The sequence below is a fragment of the Bubalus bubalis genome, chromosome 1 (assembly GCF_019923935.1).
Source record: "Bubalus bubalis isolate 160015118507 breed Murrah chromosome 1, NDDB_SH_1, whole genome shotgun sequence".
Classification (NCBI taxonomy): domain Eukaryota; kingdom Metazoa; phylum Chordata; class Mammalia; order Artiodactyla; family Bovidae; genus Bubalus; species Bubalus bubalis.
Window position 1 is genome coordinate 123,930,660 of NC_059157.1, and position 21,091 is coordinate 123,951,750.

Sequence of the window (21,091 nt, forward strand, 5' to 3'; positions counted from 1 at the left end):
GCCCTAGATCATTGTGAATGACAGTCCATACTACTTATTTACAGGGGATTTTGCAATTTTCTCTTTCAACAGAGATTTTTAAGAGTGATATTTTAAACATTCTTATTTATTAAAGACGTAGATTTTTGTTCACTATTCTTTTCCTGATATGTAATTGTTCCTTCCAAATCAATGGGACATCACTGTGTTTGTATTTATATTCTGGATAAACTAAAGCCTTATTGTGTCTGCACTGAATATGAGACTGTGTGAACCACTGAGGTTAATCTCAGCTCTGACACTAATAAAATGACATAAGTCATTTTCTTCCTCTCTGTATTCTCACTTCTAAAGAGAGGAGTTAGACAAATGATCTTAAGTTTTTTTTCCAGCTGCAGCATTGTGTGGCACTATAATGATGCTATATGTGACTAAGTTGCCTTTAGGGAGGAAAATGAGATAAAATTGAACTGGAGAGATGCAAAACAATATTTCATCTTGCAAGATCTTAATCTCAAAGAGATTTCAGATCTGTGCTACAGATTCCAGAGCTGCAATGAGTTAGAGCTGTCAGATTATGGGAAAATCCCAATGAGGCCAGAAACTTCTGCAATAAACTTGAACCTCGGGGCTCCACCAAGCTATGTATAGCTTCCAATACCTTGCACCCGAGGTTTCTCTTATGTTGAAATGCTGTGGGGGCTGAGGGCCAAATCATGCCTCTTGTGTGGGTTTGCAAAAAAGCACTACTTTTTCCACTGATAAGCATTCAACAGAGAGATAAAATCATGTAGAAGGATGGCAAGGAAATTTACTTTAGGTTTAAAAAGTTTATGTTCATTTACCAAACTGCTCTATCAGAAGACAGCTTAATGTGTAGATTTAAGTAGTCTGGCAAACAGCTAAGTTAATGGGACAACAAGTATTTTATAGTCACTCAACTATGTTATTAAAATATAATTGTGAATTTAAGGAAAGGAAACAGCACAACTATTTTCCTTTAAGGTACTCTAAAATATGAACAGTTTATCTAATTGCATCATTGAAAATTTGCTGGGTATGACAGGTTAAGGGCTTCCCTGGTGGCTCAGTGGTAAAGAATTCACCTGCTAATGCAGGAGACATGGGTTTGATTCCTGGATCAGGAAGATCCCCTGGAGAAGCAAATGAGGAAATGGCAACCCACTCTAGTATTCATGCCTGGGAAAACCCATGGACAGAGGAGCCTGGTGGGGCTTCAGTCCATGGGGTCCCAAAATAGTTGGATACAACTTAGAGGACTAAATAACAATGACAGGTTAAAGAAATTCTGGGTAGAAAGAAGGTGATTCAGGAGAGCCAAGATGGCGGAGGAGTAGGACGGGGAGAACACTTTCTCCCCCACAAATTCATCAAAAGAGCATTTAAACATCGAGTAAATTCCACAAAACAACTTCCGAATGCCGGCAGAGGACATCAGGCACCCAGAAAAGCAGCCCAACTCTTCGAAAGGAGGTAGGAAAAAATATAAAAGACAAAAAAAGAGACAAAAGAGGGAGGGACGGAGTTCCGTCCCGGGAAGGGAGTCTTAAAAAGAGAGAAGTTTCCAAACACCAGGAAACCCTCTCACTGCCGAATCTGTGCCGAGCTTTGGAAGCACAGAGGGCAACATAAAAGGGAGGGGAAAAAAAAAAAAATAAACAATTAAAAATCGCGGATTGTGAGCCCTACGGGAACTCCCCCAGCGGAGAAGCAGCGCAGACGCCTGCACACGGCATTAGCAAGCGGGGGCTGGGCAGGGAAGTGCGGCACGGGCTGTGTCCCTTAGAGTAAGAACCGGGCCGAATGTCCTGAGCGCTATCTGAGCGAAATAATTTGGGCTAGCAAACCAGACTGTGGGATATCTACCACGCGAAAAGCCAGCCCTAACCTAAGACACCGCCAGGCCCGCGCACAGAACAAAGGACTGAACAGAGATAGCCGGCTGCAGACCTCCCCCTCCGGTGACAGGCAGCCAGAGCCTGAAGGGGGCAATCGCAGCCCCAGAGAGACACTATCTATAAAACTGTAAGCAGGCTTCTTTGCTAACTAAAACTTCTTGGGGGTCTGGACGGTCAACATCTGCCTGAGAAGGTGCGCCGGTTTTACACCCAGATAACCGAGTGGCGGGGAGGCGATAAGTCGCAGCATTGGCGCCCGCCAAGCACCTCATCGCCTGAGCTGCTCGACCTGGGAAGAACACAAAACGCAGGCCCAACCGAGTCTGCGCCTCTGAGGACTACCCGAGTGCCTGAACCTGAGCGGCTTGGACCTGGGAGCTCAGTCCAGGGCCGGCCTCTGATTGTTCCCGGCGGAACAACCTAGAGCCCAAGCAGTGTGGGCAGGGAGGTTACACGCGCCGTGAGCGGGGGCAGACCCAGTGTGGCCGAGGCACTTCGAGCGCACGCCAGTGTTATCTGTTTGCAGCATCCCTCCCTCCCTCCCCACAGCGCGGCTGAACAAGTGAGCCTAAATTAAAAAAAAAAAAAAAAAAAAAAAAAAAAAAATAGGGTCCTCCACCGTCCCCTTTGTGTCAGGGCGGGAACCAGACACTGAAGAGACCAGCAAACAGAAGAAGCTCTAACAGAGGGAAACGCCTTGGAAGCTACATGCCATAGATTAAAACCCTGTGGTTACTACGGATTACATAGGAAGGGGCCTATAGATCTTGAGAAATATAAGTCGGACTAAGGAACTGCCAAAAATGAACTGAACCCACAATACTCACAACAAAACCAGAGAAAGACCTAGATATATTTTTACTATTTTTACGATCAATCTTTCTTTCTTTCTTTTTTTTTAATTAAAAAAAAATTTTTTTAAGTCCTCTATTGTCCTTTAATTTTCACTTTTATAACTATTACTTTGCAAAAAAAAAAAAAAAAAGACCCTATTTTTTTTTTTTTTTTTTTTTCTTCTTCAGCAAACTTCATATATATACTTTATAATTTTTTGACCGTGGTTTTTTTTTTTTTTCTTTTTTCTTTTTCTTCTTTTCTTTAACATTGCATTTTTGAAATTCCAAACTCTACTCTAGATTTTTAATTTTAGCCTTTTGATATATGTTATCAATTTTGTACCTATAGTTTTTTTCATAATTGCTGTGACTTTTTTTTTTTTTCCTCTGTTTCTTTCTCTTCTTCTTTTATATAACATCGTATATCTGCAATTCCAAACTCTACTCAAGATTTTTAATTTATGCTTTTTGGTATTTGATATCAATTTTGTACCTGTATTTTCTTTATAATTTTTGCGACATTGTTTTTGTTGGTTTGTTTGTTTTCTCTCTTTATTTTTCTTCTTCTTTTTTTTTTTTTTTAACGTTGCATTTTTGAAATTCCAAACTCTACTCTGGATTTTTAATTTTTGCTGTTTGGTATTAGTTATCAATTTTGTACCTGTAGTTTCTTTATTACTTTCACGACCTTGTTTGTTTTTCTTTGTTCGTTTTTTCTCTCTTTCTTTTCCTTCTCCTTTTCATTAACATCGCATTTTTGAAATTCCAAACTCTACTCTAATTTCTAATTTTTGTTTTTATGTATTTGTTACCAATTTTGTACCTTTAAGAAGCCAATCTTCAGGACCCATTTTTCACTAGTGTACGAGATTACTGGCTTGACTGCTCTCTCCCCCTTTGGACTCCCCATTTTCTCCACCAGGTCACCTGTATCTCCTCCCTAACCCCTCTCTACTCTACCCAACTCTGTGAATTTCTGTGTGTTCCAGACGGTGGAGAACACTTAAGGAACTGATTACTGGCTGGATCTGTCTCCCGCCTTTTCATTTCCCCCTTTTATCCTTCTGGCCACCTCTGTCTCCTGCCTCCTTCTTCTCTTCCCTGTATAACTCCGTGAACATCTCTGAGTGGTCCAGTTGTGGAGTGCACATAAGGAAGTGACTACTGGCTAGCCCACTCTCTCCACTATTGATTCCACCTCATCTCATTTGGGTCACCTCTAACTCCCTCCTCCCTCTTCTCTTCTCCACGTAACGCTGTGAACCTCTCTGAGTGACCCTCACAGTAGAGAAACTTTTCATCTTTAACGTAGATGTTTTATCAGTGGTGCTGTATAGAAGGAGAAGTTTTGAAACTACTGTAAAATTAAGACCGATAACTGGAAGTAGGAGGCTTAAGTCCAATCCCTGACTCCAGGGAACTCCTGACTCCAAGGAACATTAATTGACAGGAGCTCATCAAACGCCTCCATACCGACACTGAAACCAAGCACCACACAAGGGCCAACAAGTTCCAGGGAAAGACATAACAAGCAAATTCTCCAGCAACAAAGGAACACAGCCCTGAGCTTCAAGATACAGGCTGCCCAAAGTCACCCCAAAACCATAGACATCTCATAACTCATTACTGGACATTTCATTACACTCCAGAGAGAAGAAATACAGCTCCATCCACCAGAACATCGACACAAGCTTCCCTAACCAGGAAACCTTGACAAGCCACCTGTACAAACCCACACACAGCGAGGAAACGCCACAATAAAGAGAACTCCACAAACTGCCAGAATACAGAAAGGACACCCCAAACTCAGCAATTTAAACAAGATGAAGAGACAGAGGAATAGCCAGCAGATAAAGGAACAGGATAAATGCCCACCAAACCAAACCAAAGAGGAAGAGATAGGGAATCTACCTGATAAAGAATTCCGAATAATGATAGTGAAATTGATCCAAAATCTTGAAATTAAAATGGAATCACAGATAAATAGCCTGGAGGCAAGGATTGAGAAGATGCAAGAAAGGTTTAACAAGGACTTAGAAGAAATAAAAAAGAGTCAATATATAATGAATAATGCAATAAGTGAAATTAAAAACACTCTGGAGGCAACAAATAGTAGAATAACAGAGGCAGAAGATAGGATTAGTGAATTAGAAGATAGAATGGTAGAAATAAATGAATCAGAGAGGATAAAAGAAAAACGAATTAAAAGAAATGAGGACAATCTCAGAGACCTCCAGGACAATATTAAACGCTACAACATTCGAATCATAGGGGTCCCAGAAGAAGAAGACAAAAAGAAAGACCATGAGAAAATACTTGAGGAGATAATAGTTGAAAACTTCCCTAAAATGGGGAAGGAAATAATCACCCAAGTCCAAGAAACCCAGAGAGTCCCAAACAGGATAAACCCAAGGCGAAACACCCCAAGACACATAGTAATCAAATTAACAAAGATCAAACACAAAGAACAAATATTAAAAGCAGCAAGGGAAAAACAACAAATAACACACAAGGGAATTCCCATAAGGATAACAGCTGATCTTTCAATAGAAACTCTTCAAGCCAGGAGGGAATGGCAAGACATACTTAAAATGATGAAAGAAAATAATCTACAGCCCAGATTATTGTACCCAGCAAGGATCTCATTCAAGTATGAAGGAGAAATCAAAAGCTTTTCAGACAAGCAAAAGCTGAGAGAATTCTGCACCACCAAACCAGCTCTCCAACAAATACTAAAGGATATTCTCTAGACAGGAAACACAAAAATTGTGTATAAATTCGAACCCAAAACAATAAAGTAAATGGCAACGGGGTCATACTTATCAGTAATTACCTTAAACGTAAATGGGTTGAATGCCCCAACCAAAAGACAAAGACTGGCTGAATGGATACAAAAACAAGACCCCTGCATATGTTGTCTACAAGAGACCCACCTCAAAACAGGGGACACATACAGACTGAAAGTGAAGGGCTGGAAAAAGATTTTCCATGCGAATAGGGACCAAAAGAAAGCAGGAGTAGCAATACTCATATCAGATAAAATAGACTTTAAAACAAAGACTGTGAAAAGAGACAAAGATGGTCACTACATAATGATCAAAGGATCAATCCAAGAAGAAGATATAACAATTATAAATATATATGCACCCAACACGGGAGCACCGCAGTATGTAAGACAAATGCTAACAAGTATGAAAGAAGAAATTAACAATAACACAATAATAGTGGGAGACTTTAATACCCCACTCACACCTATGGATAGATCAACTAAACAGAAAATTAACAAGGAAACACAAACTTTAAACGATACAATAGACCAGTTAGACCTAATTGATATCTATAGGACATTTCATCCCAAAACAATGAATTTCACCTTCTTCTCAAGCGCACATGGAACCTTCTCCAGGATAGATCACATCCTGGGCCATAAAGCTAGCCTTGGTAAATTCAAAAAAATAGAAATCATTCCAAGCATCTTTTCTGACCACAATGCAGTAAGATTAGATCTCAATTACAGGAGAAAAACTATTAAAAAATCCAACATATGGAGGCTGAACAACACGCTGCTGAATAACCAACAAATCACAGAAGAAATCAAAAAAGAAATCAAAATTTGCATAGAAACGAATGAAAATGAAAACACAACAACCCAAAACCTGTGGGACACGGTAAAAGCAGTCCTAAGGGGAAAGTTCATAGCAATACAGGCACACCTCAAGAAACAAGAAAAAAGTCAAATAAATAACCTAACTCTACACCTAAAGCAACTAGAAAAGGAAGAAATGAAGAACCCCAGGGTTAGTAGAAGGAAAGAAATCTTAAAAATTAGAGCAGAAATAAATGCAAAAGAAACAAAAGAGACCATAGCAAAAATCAACAAAACCAAAAGCTGGTTCTTTGAAAGGATAAATAAAATTGACAAACCATTAGCCAGACTCATCAAGAAACAAAGGGAGAAAAATCAAATCAATAAAATTAGAAATGAAAATGGAGAGATCACAACAGACAACACAGAAATACAAAGGATCATAAGAGACTACTATCAACAATTATATGCCAATAAAATGGACAACGTGGAAGAAATGGACAAATTCTTAGAAAAGTACAACTTTCCAAAACTCGATCAGGAAGAAATAGAAAATCTTAACAGACCCATCACAAGCACGGAAATTGAAACTGTAATCAAAAATCTTCCAGCAAACAAAAGCCCAGGTCCAGACGGCTTCACAGCTGAATTCTACCAAAAATTTAGAGAAGAGCTAACACCTATCCTGCTCAAACTCTTCCAGAAAATTGCAGAGGATGGTAAACTTCCAAACTCATTCTATGAGGCCACCATCACCCTAATACCAAAACCTGACAAAGATCCCACAAAAAAAGAAAACTACAGGCCAATATCACTGATGAACATAGATGCAAAAATCCTTAACAAAATTCTAGCAATCAGAATCCAACAACACATTAAAAAGATCATACACCATGACCAAGTGGGCTTTATCCCAGGGATGCAAGGATTCTTCAATATCCGCAAATCAATCAATGTAATACACCACATTAACAAATTGAAAAATAAAAACCATATGATTATCTCAATAGATGCAGAGAAAGCCTTTGACAAAATTCAACATCCATTTATGATCAAAACACTCCAGAAAGCAGGAATAGAAGGAACCTACCTCAACATAATCAAAGCTATATATGACAAACCCACAGCAAACATTATCCTCAATGGTGAAAAATTGAAAGCATTTCCTCTAAAGTCAGGAACAAGACAAGGGTGCCCACTTTCACCATTACTATTCAACATAGTTTTGGAAGTTTTGGCCACAGCAATCAGAGCAGAAAAAGAAATAAAAGGAATCCAAATTGGAAAAGAAGAAGTAAAGCTCTCACTGTTTGCAGATGACATGATCCTCTACATAGAAAACCCTAAAGACTCCACCAGAAAATTACTAGAACTAATCAATGACTATAGTAAAGTTGCAGGATATAAAATCAACACACAGAAATCCCTTGCATTCCTATACACTAATAATGAGAAAACAGAAAGAGAAATTAAGGAAACAATTCCATTCACCATGGCAACGGAAAGAATAAAATACTTAGGAATATATCTACCTAAAGAATCTAAAGACCTATATATAGAAAACTATAAAACACTGGTGAAAGAAATCAAAGAGGACACTAACAGATGGAGAAATATACCATGTTCATGGATTGGAAGAATCAATGTAGTGAAAATGAGTATACTACCCAAAGCAATCTATAGATTCAATGCAATCCCTATCAAGCTACCAACAGCATTCTTCACAGAGCTAGAACAAATAATTTCACAATTTGTATGGAAAAACAAAAAACCTCGAATAGCCAAAGCGATCTTGAGAAAGAAGAATGGAACTGGAGGAATCAACCTACCTGACTTCAGGCTCTACTACAAAGCCACAGTTATCAAGACAGTATGGTACTGGCACAAAGACAGAAATATAGATCAATGGAACAGAATAGAAAGCCCAGAGATAAATCCACGCACATATGGACACCTTATCTTCGACAAAGGAGGCAAGAATATACAATGGATTAAAGACAATCTCTTTAACAAGTGGTGCTGGGAACTCTGGTCAACCACTTGTAAAAGAATGAAACTAGAACACTTTCTAACACCATACACAAAAATAAACTCAAAATGGATTAAAGATCTAAACGTAAGACCAGAAACTATAAAACTCCTAGAGGAGAACATAGGCAAAACACTCTCTGACATACATCACAGCAGGATCCTCTATGACCCACCTCCCAGAATATTGGAAATAAAAGCAAAAATAAACAAATGGGACCTAATTAACCTTAAAAGCTTCTGCACATCAAAGGAAACTATTAGCAAGGTGAAAAGACAGCCTTCAGAATGGGAGAAGATAATAGCAAATGAAGCAACTGACAAACAACTAATCTCGAGAATATACAAGCAACTCCTACAGCTCAACTCCAGAAAAATAAATGACCCAATCAAAAAATGGGCCAAAGAACTAAATAGACATTTCTCCAAAGAAGACATAAAGATGGCTAACAAACACATGAAAAGATGCTCAACATCACTCATTATCAGAGAAATGCAAATCAAAACCACTATGAGGTACCATTTCACACCAGTCAGAATGGCTGCAATCCAAAAGTCTACAAGTAATAAATGCTGGAGAGGGTGTGGAGAAAAGGGAACCCTCTTACACTGTTGGTGGGAATGCAAACTAGTGCAGCCACTATGGAGAACAGTGTGGAGATTCCTTAAAAAACTGGAAATAGACATGCCTTATGATCCAGCAATCCCACTGCTGGGCATACACACTGAGAAAACCAGAAGGGAAAGAGACACGAGTACCCCAATGTTCATCGCAGCACTGTTTATAATAGCCAGGACATGGAAGCAACCTAGATGTCCATCAGCAGATGAATGGATAAGCAAGCTGTGGTACATATACACAATGGAGTATTATTCAGCCATTAAAAAGAATACATTTGAATCAGTTCTAATGAGGTGGATGAAACTGGAGCCTATTATACAGAGTGAAGTAAGCCAGAAAGAAAAACACCAATACAGTATACTAACGCATATATATGGAATTTAGAAAGATGGTAACAATAACCCTGTGTACGAGACAGCAAAAGAGACACTGATGTATAGAACAGTCTTATGGACTCTGTGGGAGAGGGAGAGGGTGGGAAGATTTGGGAGAATGGCATTGAAACATGTAAATATCATGTATGAAATGAGTTGCCAGTCCAGGTTCGATGCACGATACTGGATGCTTGGGGCTGGTGCACTGGGACGACCCAGAGGGATGGAATGGGGAGGGAGGAGGGAGGAGGGTTCAGGATGGGGAACACATGTATACCTGTGGCGGATTCATTTTGATATTTGGCAAATCTAATACAGTTATGTAAAGTTTAAAATAAAATAAAATTAAAAAAAAAAAAAAAAAGAAAAAAAAAAAAAAAAAAAAAAAAATATATAAAAAAAAAAAAAAAAAAAAAAAAAAAAAGAAAGAAGGTGATTCAATCATCCCAGGAGTTTGAAAGAGTACTTACAATTCCCAAGGCCCTGAAACATGTTTCTCTACAAATACGACATCAAATATAGAGTGAGGCTTAATAATCAGAGGTGTGACTCTGCTACTTGGGAAACCTGATGCTTCAAGGGGGAACATGTTAGCTTGTACATATATGCTTGTAAGCCCCAGGGCGCTGATCTTCCTGGCAGACCACTAACTGAATGGTAGCCCCCGCCAATGCACCTTTTGACCTCAAATGAACAAGGGATATAGGGATAAAAATTAAGATATGCTAATCTATACACTAGCACAGTTTGAAATCTAATCAGAAGCAAAGACCCGAGGGCTATATTTGATCTGGAGTGATCGATATTTTGCTTTAGACGTCATTCTAGTAAATTACCCGAGGACCGAATCTGAACTTACAATGTAGCAGGGCTCGCAGTAGGCTTTCTTCTCCACCGCGTAGAAGGGCTGCCCTCGGAGCTTGTTGTTACAGATGATGCAGGTAAAACAATCCACGTGGAAGACCTGATCCATGGCAGTGCATCCTGTCCCTTCCCCAACTACGTTTTCCCCACAGCGAGCACAGCGGCCTGAAAGAAAAAAGGGATTGACTGTAAAGAACACCTGTAGTTCTTCTAAAGAGGACACCATGGGTGACACAGTACATTTGTCAAGTCAGCAGCAGCAACAGCCTCACCACCACTATCATCAAGATCACAGTGACCGTGGCAGCCACCACGAGGCCAGCACCATGGGGATTTTACAAACCAGCTGAGGGGCTGACTCTCATAGACAAGGTCCCATGGGAAGTGACCAAGTAGAACTCGGGTCTTCTGATGTGGAGGCCAATGCTCTGCCTCTGATCTCACACAGAAATGGAAGAGAAACTCGACTAAGGATGGTGGGAGTGGAAAGCACAGCATTCTTTCTCCTCAGAGCTACCAGTTAGATTGTGAGGAAACTGGGTCCAAACTCAAACTTCAGCTCCTTCTACAAAAGCCTGGGTTGCAAAGCCTCTGCGTCCAGTCCTTAGTGACAGGCAGATAAAAAAAAAAGTAGTCTCTTTTATTTCCAGACAGCACTGATTGTTTTTTCTCATATTGAGCTGGAATGCTTCCTCACTGTTACTCAATAGTCCCAGTTCTGTCTTTTAAGGCCTCAAGAAATGCATCTCATTTCTTACACTTGACACCCTTTAAGATATTACAACTCAGCATTGCCTCTAAATCTGTTTACAGTTTGAATATCCCTTAATCATGCAACAGTTCCACAGACTGTAGGGTTCTGAGTCCCTCATGGTTTTGATTGTTATTGTCCAGCCCAGTGTTCTGTAAATTTTCAGCATTATTACATTGATCCCTGGGGCTCCTGACCACATATGGACATCATGTTTAGCTTGAAAAAAAACTGCATTAAGTTTTTAACTAGAGCATTAAAATGTAATTTCAAAAAAAAAAATTGTGTAATGGAAGGGCATTGTGCTGGCTACAGTCTATATCCATAACTGACTGCATTTTGGGAATCTTAAGCCAGAGGCCACAGTCACATTCATTTTCCCCTTCTTATTCTTTATTTCTATGAAGGCAAAAAGTCTTAACAGGTTATTACAAGTTCATTGGAAATGTCAGCAAGAATCGACAGACTTTCAGAAATAAGCTTTAGCAAGCCTAGTGCTTTTCTCGGTGCTTTATATATATTAACTCATTTCATATTCACAATAACTTATATGGCAAGTAATTGCTATTCTTATCTTACAGATGAGGAAACTGGCTTACAAAAGTGGTTAACTGCCTTCTAACCCAAGCAGTCTAACTTCAGTGTTGATGGTCCTAACCACTCTGCTGTCTTGCCTCTGCTTAGTTCTGTGCATCAGGACTGCACACAGAGCTGACACTATGGATAAATCTCTTACTAAAGACTGCTTTCAGCGCTCCATCACATTGGATTGACTACCATTTAACACCTAAAAGGGATGGGGGTTAAATATTTCAACTCAGGAGAAAAGAGGCAAAGGTGTTTCTAATTCCCTCTGGTTGCACTGGTCCTGGGAAGTATTTCTTAATATATTTTGTTGCAGCATTTAAGTATAGCCCAAACTTTAGAACATTTTACCCCTAAAGAATAGACCCAACTATAGAACATTTTCCTGCTAAAGAATAAGAAATATTAAATGCTGAAAAAAATGTCAAACTCTTCAGCACTTGATATTTTTTTGAAGTCTTGATAACATATTCTTGACATTTGATAAACTTTAATAAACTGTGTGGCTTGATTTACAAATTTATATCAAAGAGTGAACTTGTATATGTTTTTATTATAAGATGTATAACCTTAGAAAAGTACTTTAAAATTTTAGACAGTCATTCCCTTCAGTAACAAAGCTAGGACTACCATATGGCACCACTGTGGTGATTATTCAGGAAAAAACCCCCAAAACTTAACTGGTTTATTAGAAAGCTCACTATATTATGTTTGAAAAGGATGTTAAAAGTCTTGAGACTTTATGCCACTATCTGATAATATTTCATTACAAAGAACATACTGGAAATTGCAGGTAAATGGATCACCAATCCATAACATATAATTTTAAGAATTACATCATAATCACAGCTTTCAAAAATGTTTTTCTCGACTGCTTGTGCAAAGTAATCACATTCACTCCAGTGTATATAGATTCATTTCCAGTATTTATACTAACATCATGTTCACTAACACATTTTTAATATTTAGCTGAACTGATCTTTATGGTATTATCTTTATGACTATTTTTTCCACTTTAAAAGAATCATTCAAATCAGTGATCTAGTCTGGAAAAGTGAACAAATAGTGTAATGAAATAATAATAATCCTTTTAAAATGTAGGTTTAGCAGCCACAGAAAAAAAATGCTAATATGAAAATACTGTGAGCTGAATGGCACTGTTAGTGAACATCAGTTAAATACCACCAATCCACACAGGTTTCGTGGCACATATGCAATCATTAAGAATGTGATGATTCATTAAAAGCATATTGGATTCCTGTGAATATTATAATTTTACATTTTATATTCATTAAATGCAAATCAACAAAATAATTATTTACTACTCTTTCCTTTTGTAGACACCAAACTGGACTTCTTGAGACTCCATCAGGGATTACCAGTGATCTGTAGACCACACTTTGGAAAAAAATTTGTTCTGGCCAAATGTTATTGACTATTAGTCATGGTGGTTGATGAGGCAGGTAGAGGTCAGATCAGATCAGTCGCTCAGTCATGTCCAACTCTTTGCAACTCCATGAACTGCAGCACGCCAGGCCTCCCTGTCCATCACCAACTCCCGGAGTTCACTCAGACTCATGTTCATTGAGTCAGTGATGCCATCCAGCCATCTCATCCTTTGTCATCCGCTTCTCCTCTTTCCCCCAATCCCTCCCAGCATCAGAGTCTTTTCCAATGAGTCAACTCTTCGCATGAGGTGGCCAAAGTACTGGAGTTTCAGCTTTAGCATCATTCCTTCCAAACAAATCCCAGAGCTGATCTCCTTCAGAATGGACTGGTTGGATCTCCCTGCAGTCCAAGGGACTCTCAAGAGTCTTCTCCAACACCACAGTTCAAAAGCATCAATTCTTCGGCACTCAGCCTTCTTCACAGTCCAACTCTCACATCCATACATGACCACAGGAAAAACCATAGCCTTGACTAGACGAACCTTTGTTGGCAAAGTAGAGATAGAGGTAGCGATTATGATTCCAGAGCATGGTTGCCAAAAGTGTCAAATCTAGAATCCAAAGGCTGGAGCTTACATGGTTTATGGAGAGCTTGAGAGCTACCGATGAGGATCTAGGGGAAAATTTCAATCACTGATAAATGGGAAAGGTCAGAACAGAGCCCTGAAGGTCAGGATGAAGGTCAGATAAGCTTTGGAATGCTCACTGTATTTAATAGGCATTCCTTAGCTATTCACTTTTTGTCCAGTTCTATAATATTTATGATCTAGAAGGAAATGACAACCTACTCCAGCATTCTTGCCTGGAGAATCCCATGCATAGAGGAACCTGGCAGGCTACAGTTCACAGGGTCACAAAGAGCTGGACATGACTGAAGTGACTTAGCACACAGCACAAAATCTGTATGATACCCGGACCACGTCACTGCCTTTCACATTAATTGTGAGACTATATACATCCTATAGTCATATGACAAAAGGTGGTGTCGTCTGAGAAAGTGCTTTGGGGATGTGGAAGGAACACTACACCTGAGATGGCTCAGGAAAGGTTTTGTGGAGAAAGAGGCATTTAAGTCCAACCTTAAAGGATGAAATTGTGACAGGTAGGGATGGAAGAGAGAAAACATTCTAGTATTTCCACAAGAGGGGATGAGTGGCTAGGCTTCCTGGATCCAAAACCTCTGCAGTGGCTGGGTGGCAGAACAACAAGGTTTTGTCCTGGCAGGACAACAAGGTTTTGTCCTCTCAGCTATGAAAGCAGATGGACTGTGTTCACAAGGAACAGTCTTCTCCTTTATATTTTGGAGAATATTCTTCCAGAGTGGGTCAGGCTAATATGCTAGACCCAGACATGACCAGCACTGCTGCTTCCTGTACTTTTCCTATTCTTGGGAGAAATCGGGGACACCAGGCTTGAGGGCAGTCAGTCTGGCACCTTTAAAATCACAGGCACAGAAAAAGAGCGGAGAACAAAAATTAAAAATAGGACTACACATCAGCAGGACGGAAAAGGTGCCCGAATGTTCCCTTTTTGTATTAACAAAAATTTACAAACTATGCCTTTTACGGAGACATTCACAATGGAAAGAAAGTTAATCTAGCATAGCTCATCCTTGCTCCTAGAGGGGCTGGTGCTACACATCATTAAAAGCATCCCATGATCTTGCTGCCCATCTTAGAGAGAAGTATCTCAGTGCTTTTAAAGGAGAAAAACCAGGGGAATGGTACCAGACTTGGAGGCATCAGAGCATGAAGGAAACATAATTGATTAGGGGCCAATGGGAAGTTAAGGGTCAAGATCAGACCCAAGGCTGGTGAGAGGAGCTTATTGGCAAAGCTCAGTATAGTAACCTAATGGCAGAGGGTTAGACAGACTGGGGGGAATTCCGTCAGTGAATTGAGATGCCTGAACTAATAAAAACGTGTCCCTGTATTTTTGTTTGTTGTACATATGGCTTTATATCAACCATGGAGCCAGTCAGAGATTCTTCCCACCGCTCCCCCTTCATCTCCCTTACCCCAGCAACTATCACAATCTCTGCAAAATCTCTGAAATGCTTCTTTTCCCTCACATGTCTGCTGACCACATTGGGCTTATTATCTTTCATGGGCCATTGCAATGAATTCTTGATTGTTCTGCTCTCTCTGATTTACTCCCTCTTAAAAATGTAAAGAGGGCTTCCCTGGTGGCTCAGTAACAAAGAATCTGCCTGCTAATCTAAGTTCGATCCCTGGACCAGGAAGATTCCCTGAAGAAGGAAATGGCAACACACTCCAGTATGCTTGCCTGGGAAATCCCATGGATAGGGGAGCCTGGTGGGCTATAGCCCATGGGATCGCTAAAGAGTGGAACACGACTTAGCAACTACACAACAGGGAATGGAAAGACTTTCTGGTGGTCTTACCACTTGAGCTCATTCGAAAAGACCTTGATGTTGGGAAAGATTAATGGCAGGAAGAGAAGGGAATGACAGAGGATGAGATGGTTAGATGGCATCACTGACTCAATGGATATGAGTTTGGGTAAACTCCGGGAGTTGGTGATGGAAAGGGAGGCCTGGCGTGCTGGGGTTCATGGGGTCGCAAAGAGTTGGACACGACTGAGCGACTGAATACTTGAGCTAAGTCTAGAAGTTTAGTTTTTGAAAAAGTCACTTTAGGAATGGCATGGGTACAGAATGACATTACAGGCAAATCTAGTTAAACTAGGGAGGTAAACTAGTGGGATCTGGGTTTTCCTTTTTAATGGTTTCAGCTTTCTCTTCTTGACATGTCAGTTTATTTCCTGCACAATATGAAAATACAATTTCATTTAAAAATGATGTCCTTGTGATAGTACAGAATTAATACAATAGATCATAGACCACCTTCTGCAAACCCTCCTTGTTTCCGAGGTGAGACTGAAAATATCCACAGTACTTTTGAGAGTTGGTGCCATGGCAAAAGAAGTTAACATATTCCCAAATTGAAGCCTTATTCAGCATCAAAAGTAAACTAGTACAGAGACTTCCCTGGCAGTCCAGTGGTTAAGACTCCACTTCTACTTCGGGGTGAGGTTTTGATCCAGGGCCTGGAAACTACTAATAAGATACTGCATGCCATGTGGCACTCACAAAAAGAATAAATGAAAAAAGAAAAAAGTAAACTAGTATATTTATTCATTCAGACATAAAGCCAGGTCACACTTGTCTTCATAGCATCCTTGCTAACTGACAGAAATTTCAGGCATAAGCAAAATTAATATTCTATCTTTAAATATTATAATGAAACTCTATATGCCAATTGTGTGATGGATCGGCTTTCTTACTAAGTACCTTCTAAAATATATTCTGAACAAAGTCCTGTTCCAAAAGTTGAATCAATAAGGTTATACCAGGGTAGTGAAATGATAGCAAGTTATTCCTAGAAGAAAGCTTGCTCCATTTTACCCTCTGTGTATCCACTGGAGTTATCTTCCTAAAGTACAGCTTCTGTTAAATCTATTCAGAAATTATCTTCCACTGAAGGTATAAAAAGATCATAGAACAAGTTTGTACTCTTCATGTGACAGGTCCACATGCCATTCACTGAAGGTTCTAGGATGATGCACTTTCTATTCAGCACAGCTTTTACTTTATGGAGCCGTGTAGTATTAATACATGTAATAATAGACAACCTGTTTTTGTAAACTGCTTAAGTCCTAGGACAGTGATTCTCAACCTTGCTAGTATGTTGAAATAATCTGTAGAATTAAAAAACAAACAAACAAAAAAAACCCACTGCTCTCTGGGTCCCAGCTCCAGAGGTTCTGATTTCCTTGGACTGAGTTGGGATGTCTTAGGATTGGACTTTTTAAAAGCTCTCCAGGTGATTACAACGTTCAGGCAAGTCATGCTACTATTCCAAGGGGTGTATGTTTTTATATTGCTCGTCAGGATAACAGCTGATAGCTATTACCCAAACACTTCATCTGCATGCAAGACAGTTAAGGGACAGATTGTCAACCATGAGTTGGCTGAAAAAATAAAAGAAATTTCTGTGGCATCATAATATATCTTACTTTTTCATGAACAACAGTAATTTCCCTAATGCCGTCTCTTTATGTCTTAGACTGAAGAGTTTTCAGTGGCTTTCCATCCACTGATAACATAAATGAAGAGAATCAGCTAAGTTACCATAAAATAATTTGCCAGCATTAAGCCAGAGAAAGCAGTTCACATACACTAAATACAAGCCCACCTATAGAACAGGCTTCTTTTGTGCTGTAAATAAATTTAACATATGGCACTGCTATATGGCCTTAGACAATACAAAACACACAAAGAATGTCAACAAACAGCCATTTAAGGTGTGATATCACATTCCATACATCATACATCAAACTGAGATTTACTATTTTTTTGGACTCTACTTTTAAATAATGTACCAATATTCAGTCTCCCATTGTCAGTGCTAGTTAGCTCTGTGAATCCTGAAATCCTTATAATGTATTAAAAGCTGGACTGAGGACACATCTAACTTTGTCACTGCTTGTGTGTAAATAATTATACTACTTCACTGTTATTGATTAAATGGTCCTTGCGGAGACAGCTTGCAGATTCGATGGGCACACGGATGGAGAGGAGAAGCAGAGGGCTGACGGGTGTTCTCTCTTTCTCTTCCCTGCTCTCTCTCTCTCATACGCACACATGCGTGGACATCACAAAAAGGAGCAATGACTATAATTGCACTAGAACCAGTGGTAAATGTATAAAGCTTTTGGAAGGAGACACAATAAAAAGCTTTTTAGTACAAAATGAGAAATTAAGCTAAGTAACAAGAAAACAAAATAGGTTCCCCAAATTTATCAGAAAGAATGGTTCAGGAATGAATGGGTGAACAAAGGCCTGGGTAACAAATCTGATGACATGGAGAACCTGGTGATTTACTAGTAAAAGTCATTACAAAGTCTAACCATGAGGTGATTTGTTTACAGATACCTATTTGCTTGGGCTTCCCTGGTAGCTCAGCTGGTAAAGAATCCACCTGCAATGCAGGAGACCCCGGTTCGACTCTTGGATCAGGAAGATCCGCTGGAGAAGGGATAGGCTACTCACTTCAGTATTCTGTGCTTCCCTGGTGGCTCAGCTGGTAAAAAAATCTGCCTGTGATGTGGGAGAACTGGGTTCGATCCCTGGGTTCAGAAGATCCCCTGGAGAGGGGAAAGGCTACACACTCCAGTATTCCGGCCTGGAGAATTCCATGGACTGTATAGTCCATGTGGTCGCTACAGTCAGACACGACTGAGCAACTTTCACTTTCACATATTTGCTTAGGTTGGACCTTCAGGTAAGGAGGGAAATTGGGAGGGGGAGTCCCACATAGGGCTTCAAAAACAAGCATGTTTCACTAAAATAAATATACCACATCACAAGGAAGCATAACAAAGACATAAAAGAAAATTACCGTATTTTGTCCTCTGGGGCAGACACTGCCTTAAGTATTCTACATGCATTATCTCACTTAGTACCATCAACCTTCCTTTATTCTTATTTTATAGATGAGAAACCAGGGGTTAAATCACTTGGTCAAGGTCTCAAAGGTAGAAATGAGGCGAGACTGGGATGGGAATCAGATCAGATTTCTAACGCCCATCTTTTTAATCAGCACATGGTTTTCTAGGAACACACTGCATTATTCAATCATAACTGTGATGTTTTCAGCATTGCTGAGGAGCAGGATCTATTCCCACTCTCAGGGAAAAAAAAGCCTGTAGAGCATTACTTTTCCAATCCCTCAAGCCTCAGGAGACCTTAGCATCAGGATTGGCTACACATGCGGAAATCAGTACAGGTAAGGATCCTTCAGAGAAGAGCCTGAAATGTTGAACCTCAAACTCTGGCTTCCCACCAGGTACATTTTAAAAATAATACAGATAGCCATACTCCACTTAGACACATTCTGATTCATTTGGTCTGGAGTGGGGACTGAAATCATGATGCTAATGTGCAAAGGGGTTGGGGACCTTTGTCCTAAAGGAAACCACATGTTCATGTGTTCTACAAAGCGGAGTTGATCCAGAGAATTCTTAGAAAGTGGAGATGTTTCGGACCAAAGTCCTGGCCCTCAGGAGCTACATCCTAGGAAACTGCAGAGGGAGTGAGTTGGCCACCAGCCACCCTGGTTCTAACCTTCACTAAACTAATATGCACAGGCACGGTGGTAAGGACAATCATTTTCTGACAACAACTTCCAGTCTCAGGAGGAGAAGCACAAACATAAATGAAAACCAGACAACACAACAAAAGCAAAACAAAAAACAACACTGCTTTGCAATTTGGGATACAATACATGCCCTTTGAACAAAATTAGGTATTCCATGGTATAAAGGCAATCAGACAGAACTGCAAGGCTTGCCTTGTTACTCACTAGCTGTGGGAGCATAAACAAGTTTCCTAAATTCTCTGAGCCTGAAGTCCTTATTTTTAAAATAAGTAGTTGTGTCATCTATCCAGTTATTCTCTCAACCCCTCAATAGATACACTTACTGAGTTTCTATTGTGTTGTAAGTCCCATGACAGTGGTTACCTTTACTCAGCCTCTATAAAAAGGAATGGATAAACAACAAGGTCCTACTGTATAGCACAGAGAACTGTACTCAGCATCCTATGATAAACCATGATGGGGAAGAATGTGATATATACATTCTGTTCAGTTCAGTTCAGTTCAGTCGCTCAGTCGTGTCCGACTCTGCGACCCCATGAATTGCAGCACGCCAGGCCTCCCTGTCTATCACCAACTCCCGGAGTTCACTCAGACTCACATCCATCGAGTCAGTGATGCCATCCAGCCATCTCATCCTCTGTCGTCCCCTTCTCCTCCTGCCCCCAATCCCTCCCAGCATCAGAGTCTTTTCCAATGAGTCAACTCTTCGCATGAGGTGGCCAAAGTACTGGAGTTTCAGCTTCAGCATCATTCCTTCCAAAGAAATCCCATGGGTCATCTCCTTCAGAATGGACTGGTTGGATCTCCTTGCAGTCCAAGGGACTCTCAAGAGTCTTCTCCAACACCACAGTTCAAAAGCATCAATTCTTCGGCGCTCAGCCTTCTTCACAGTCCAACTCTCACATCCATACATGACCACAGGAAAAACCATAGCCTTGACTAGATGGTCCTTTGTTGGCAAAGTAATGTCTCTGCTTTTCAATATGCTATCTAGGTTAGTCATAACTTTCCTTCCAAGGAGTAGGCGTCTTTTAATTTCATGGCTGCAGTCACCATCTGCAGTGATTTTGGAGCCCAGAAAAATAAAGTCTGACACTGTTTCCACTGTTTCCCCATCTATTTCCCATGAAGTGATGGGACTGGATGCCATGATCTTCGTTTTCTGAATGTTGAGCTTTAAGCCAACTTTTTCACTCTCCTCTTTCACTTTCATCAAGAGGCTTTTTAGTTCCTCTTCACTTTCTGCCATAAGGGTGGTGTCATCTGCATATCTGAGGTTATTGATATTTCTCCCAGCAATCTTGATTTCAGCTTGTGTTTCTTCCAGTCCAGCGTTTCTCATGATGTACTCTGTACATAAGTTAAATAAGCAGGGTGATAATATACAGCCTTGACGGACTCCTTTTCCTATTTGGAACCAGTCTGTTATTCCATGTCCAGTTCAAACTGTTGCTTCCTGACCTGCATAGAGATTTCTCAAGAGGCAGGTCAGGTGCCCTGGTATTCCCATCTCTTTCAGAATTTCCCACAGTTTATTGTGATCCACACAGTCAAAGGCTTGGGCATAGTCAATAAAGCAGAAATAGATGTTTTTCTGGAACTCTCTTGCTTTTTCCATGATCCAGCGGATATTGGCAATTTGATCTCTGGTTCCTCTGCCTTTTCTAAAAGCAGCTTGAACATCAGGAAGTTCACGGTTCACGTATTGCTGATACTATAAATATGTGTGTGTGTGTGTGTGTGTGTGTATAGAGAGAGAGAGATAACTGAATCATTGTTGTACAGCAGAAATTAACACAACATTGTAAATCAACTATACTTCAATTAAACAAATTTTTTAAAAAGGCCATGACAATGACTGCCTTGACTATCTGGTCACCAAGTTCAATGACAGGAACAGCTACAAAGCGCCGAGTA

General features: G+C 40.0%; 1 protein-coding gene across 14 annotated transcripts in view; it reads right to left on the reverse strand.

The window, feature by feature from the left end:
* The window catches only part of LOC102391153 (LIM domain containing preferred translocation partner in lipoma), a 756,640-nt gene that overhangs the window by 119,970 nt on the left and 615,579 nt on the right, over positions 1-21,091 (reverse strand). For all 14 annotated transcript variants that reach the window (XM_044937795.2, XM_044937970.2, XM_006068958.4 and 11 more), the window contains one exon: positions 10,204-10,373. In XM_044937795.2, coding sequence (XP_044793730.1) covers positions 10,204-10,373 — 170 coding nt within the window. The remainder of the gene's footprint in view (positions 1-10,203; positions 10,374-21,091) is intronic.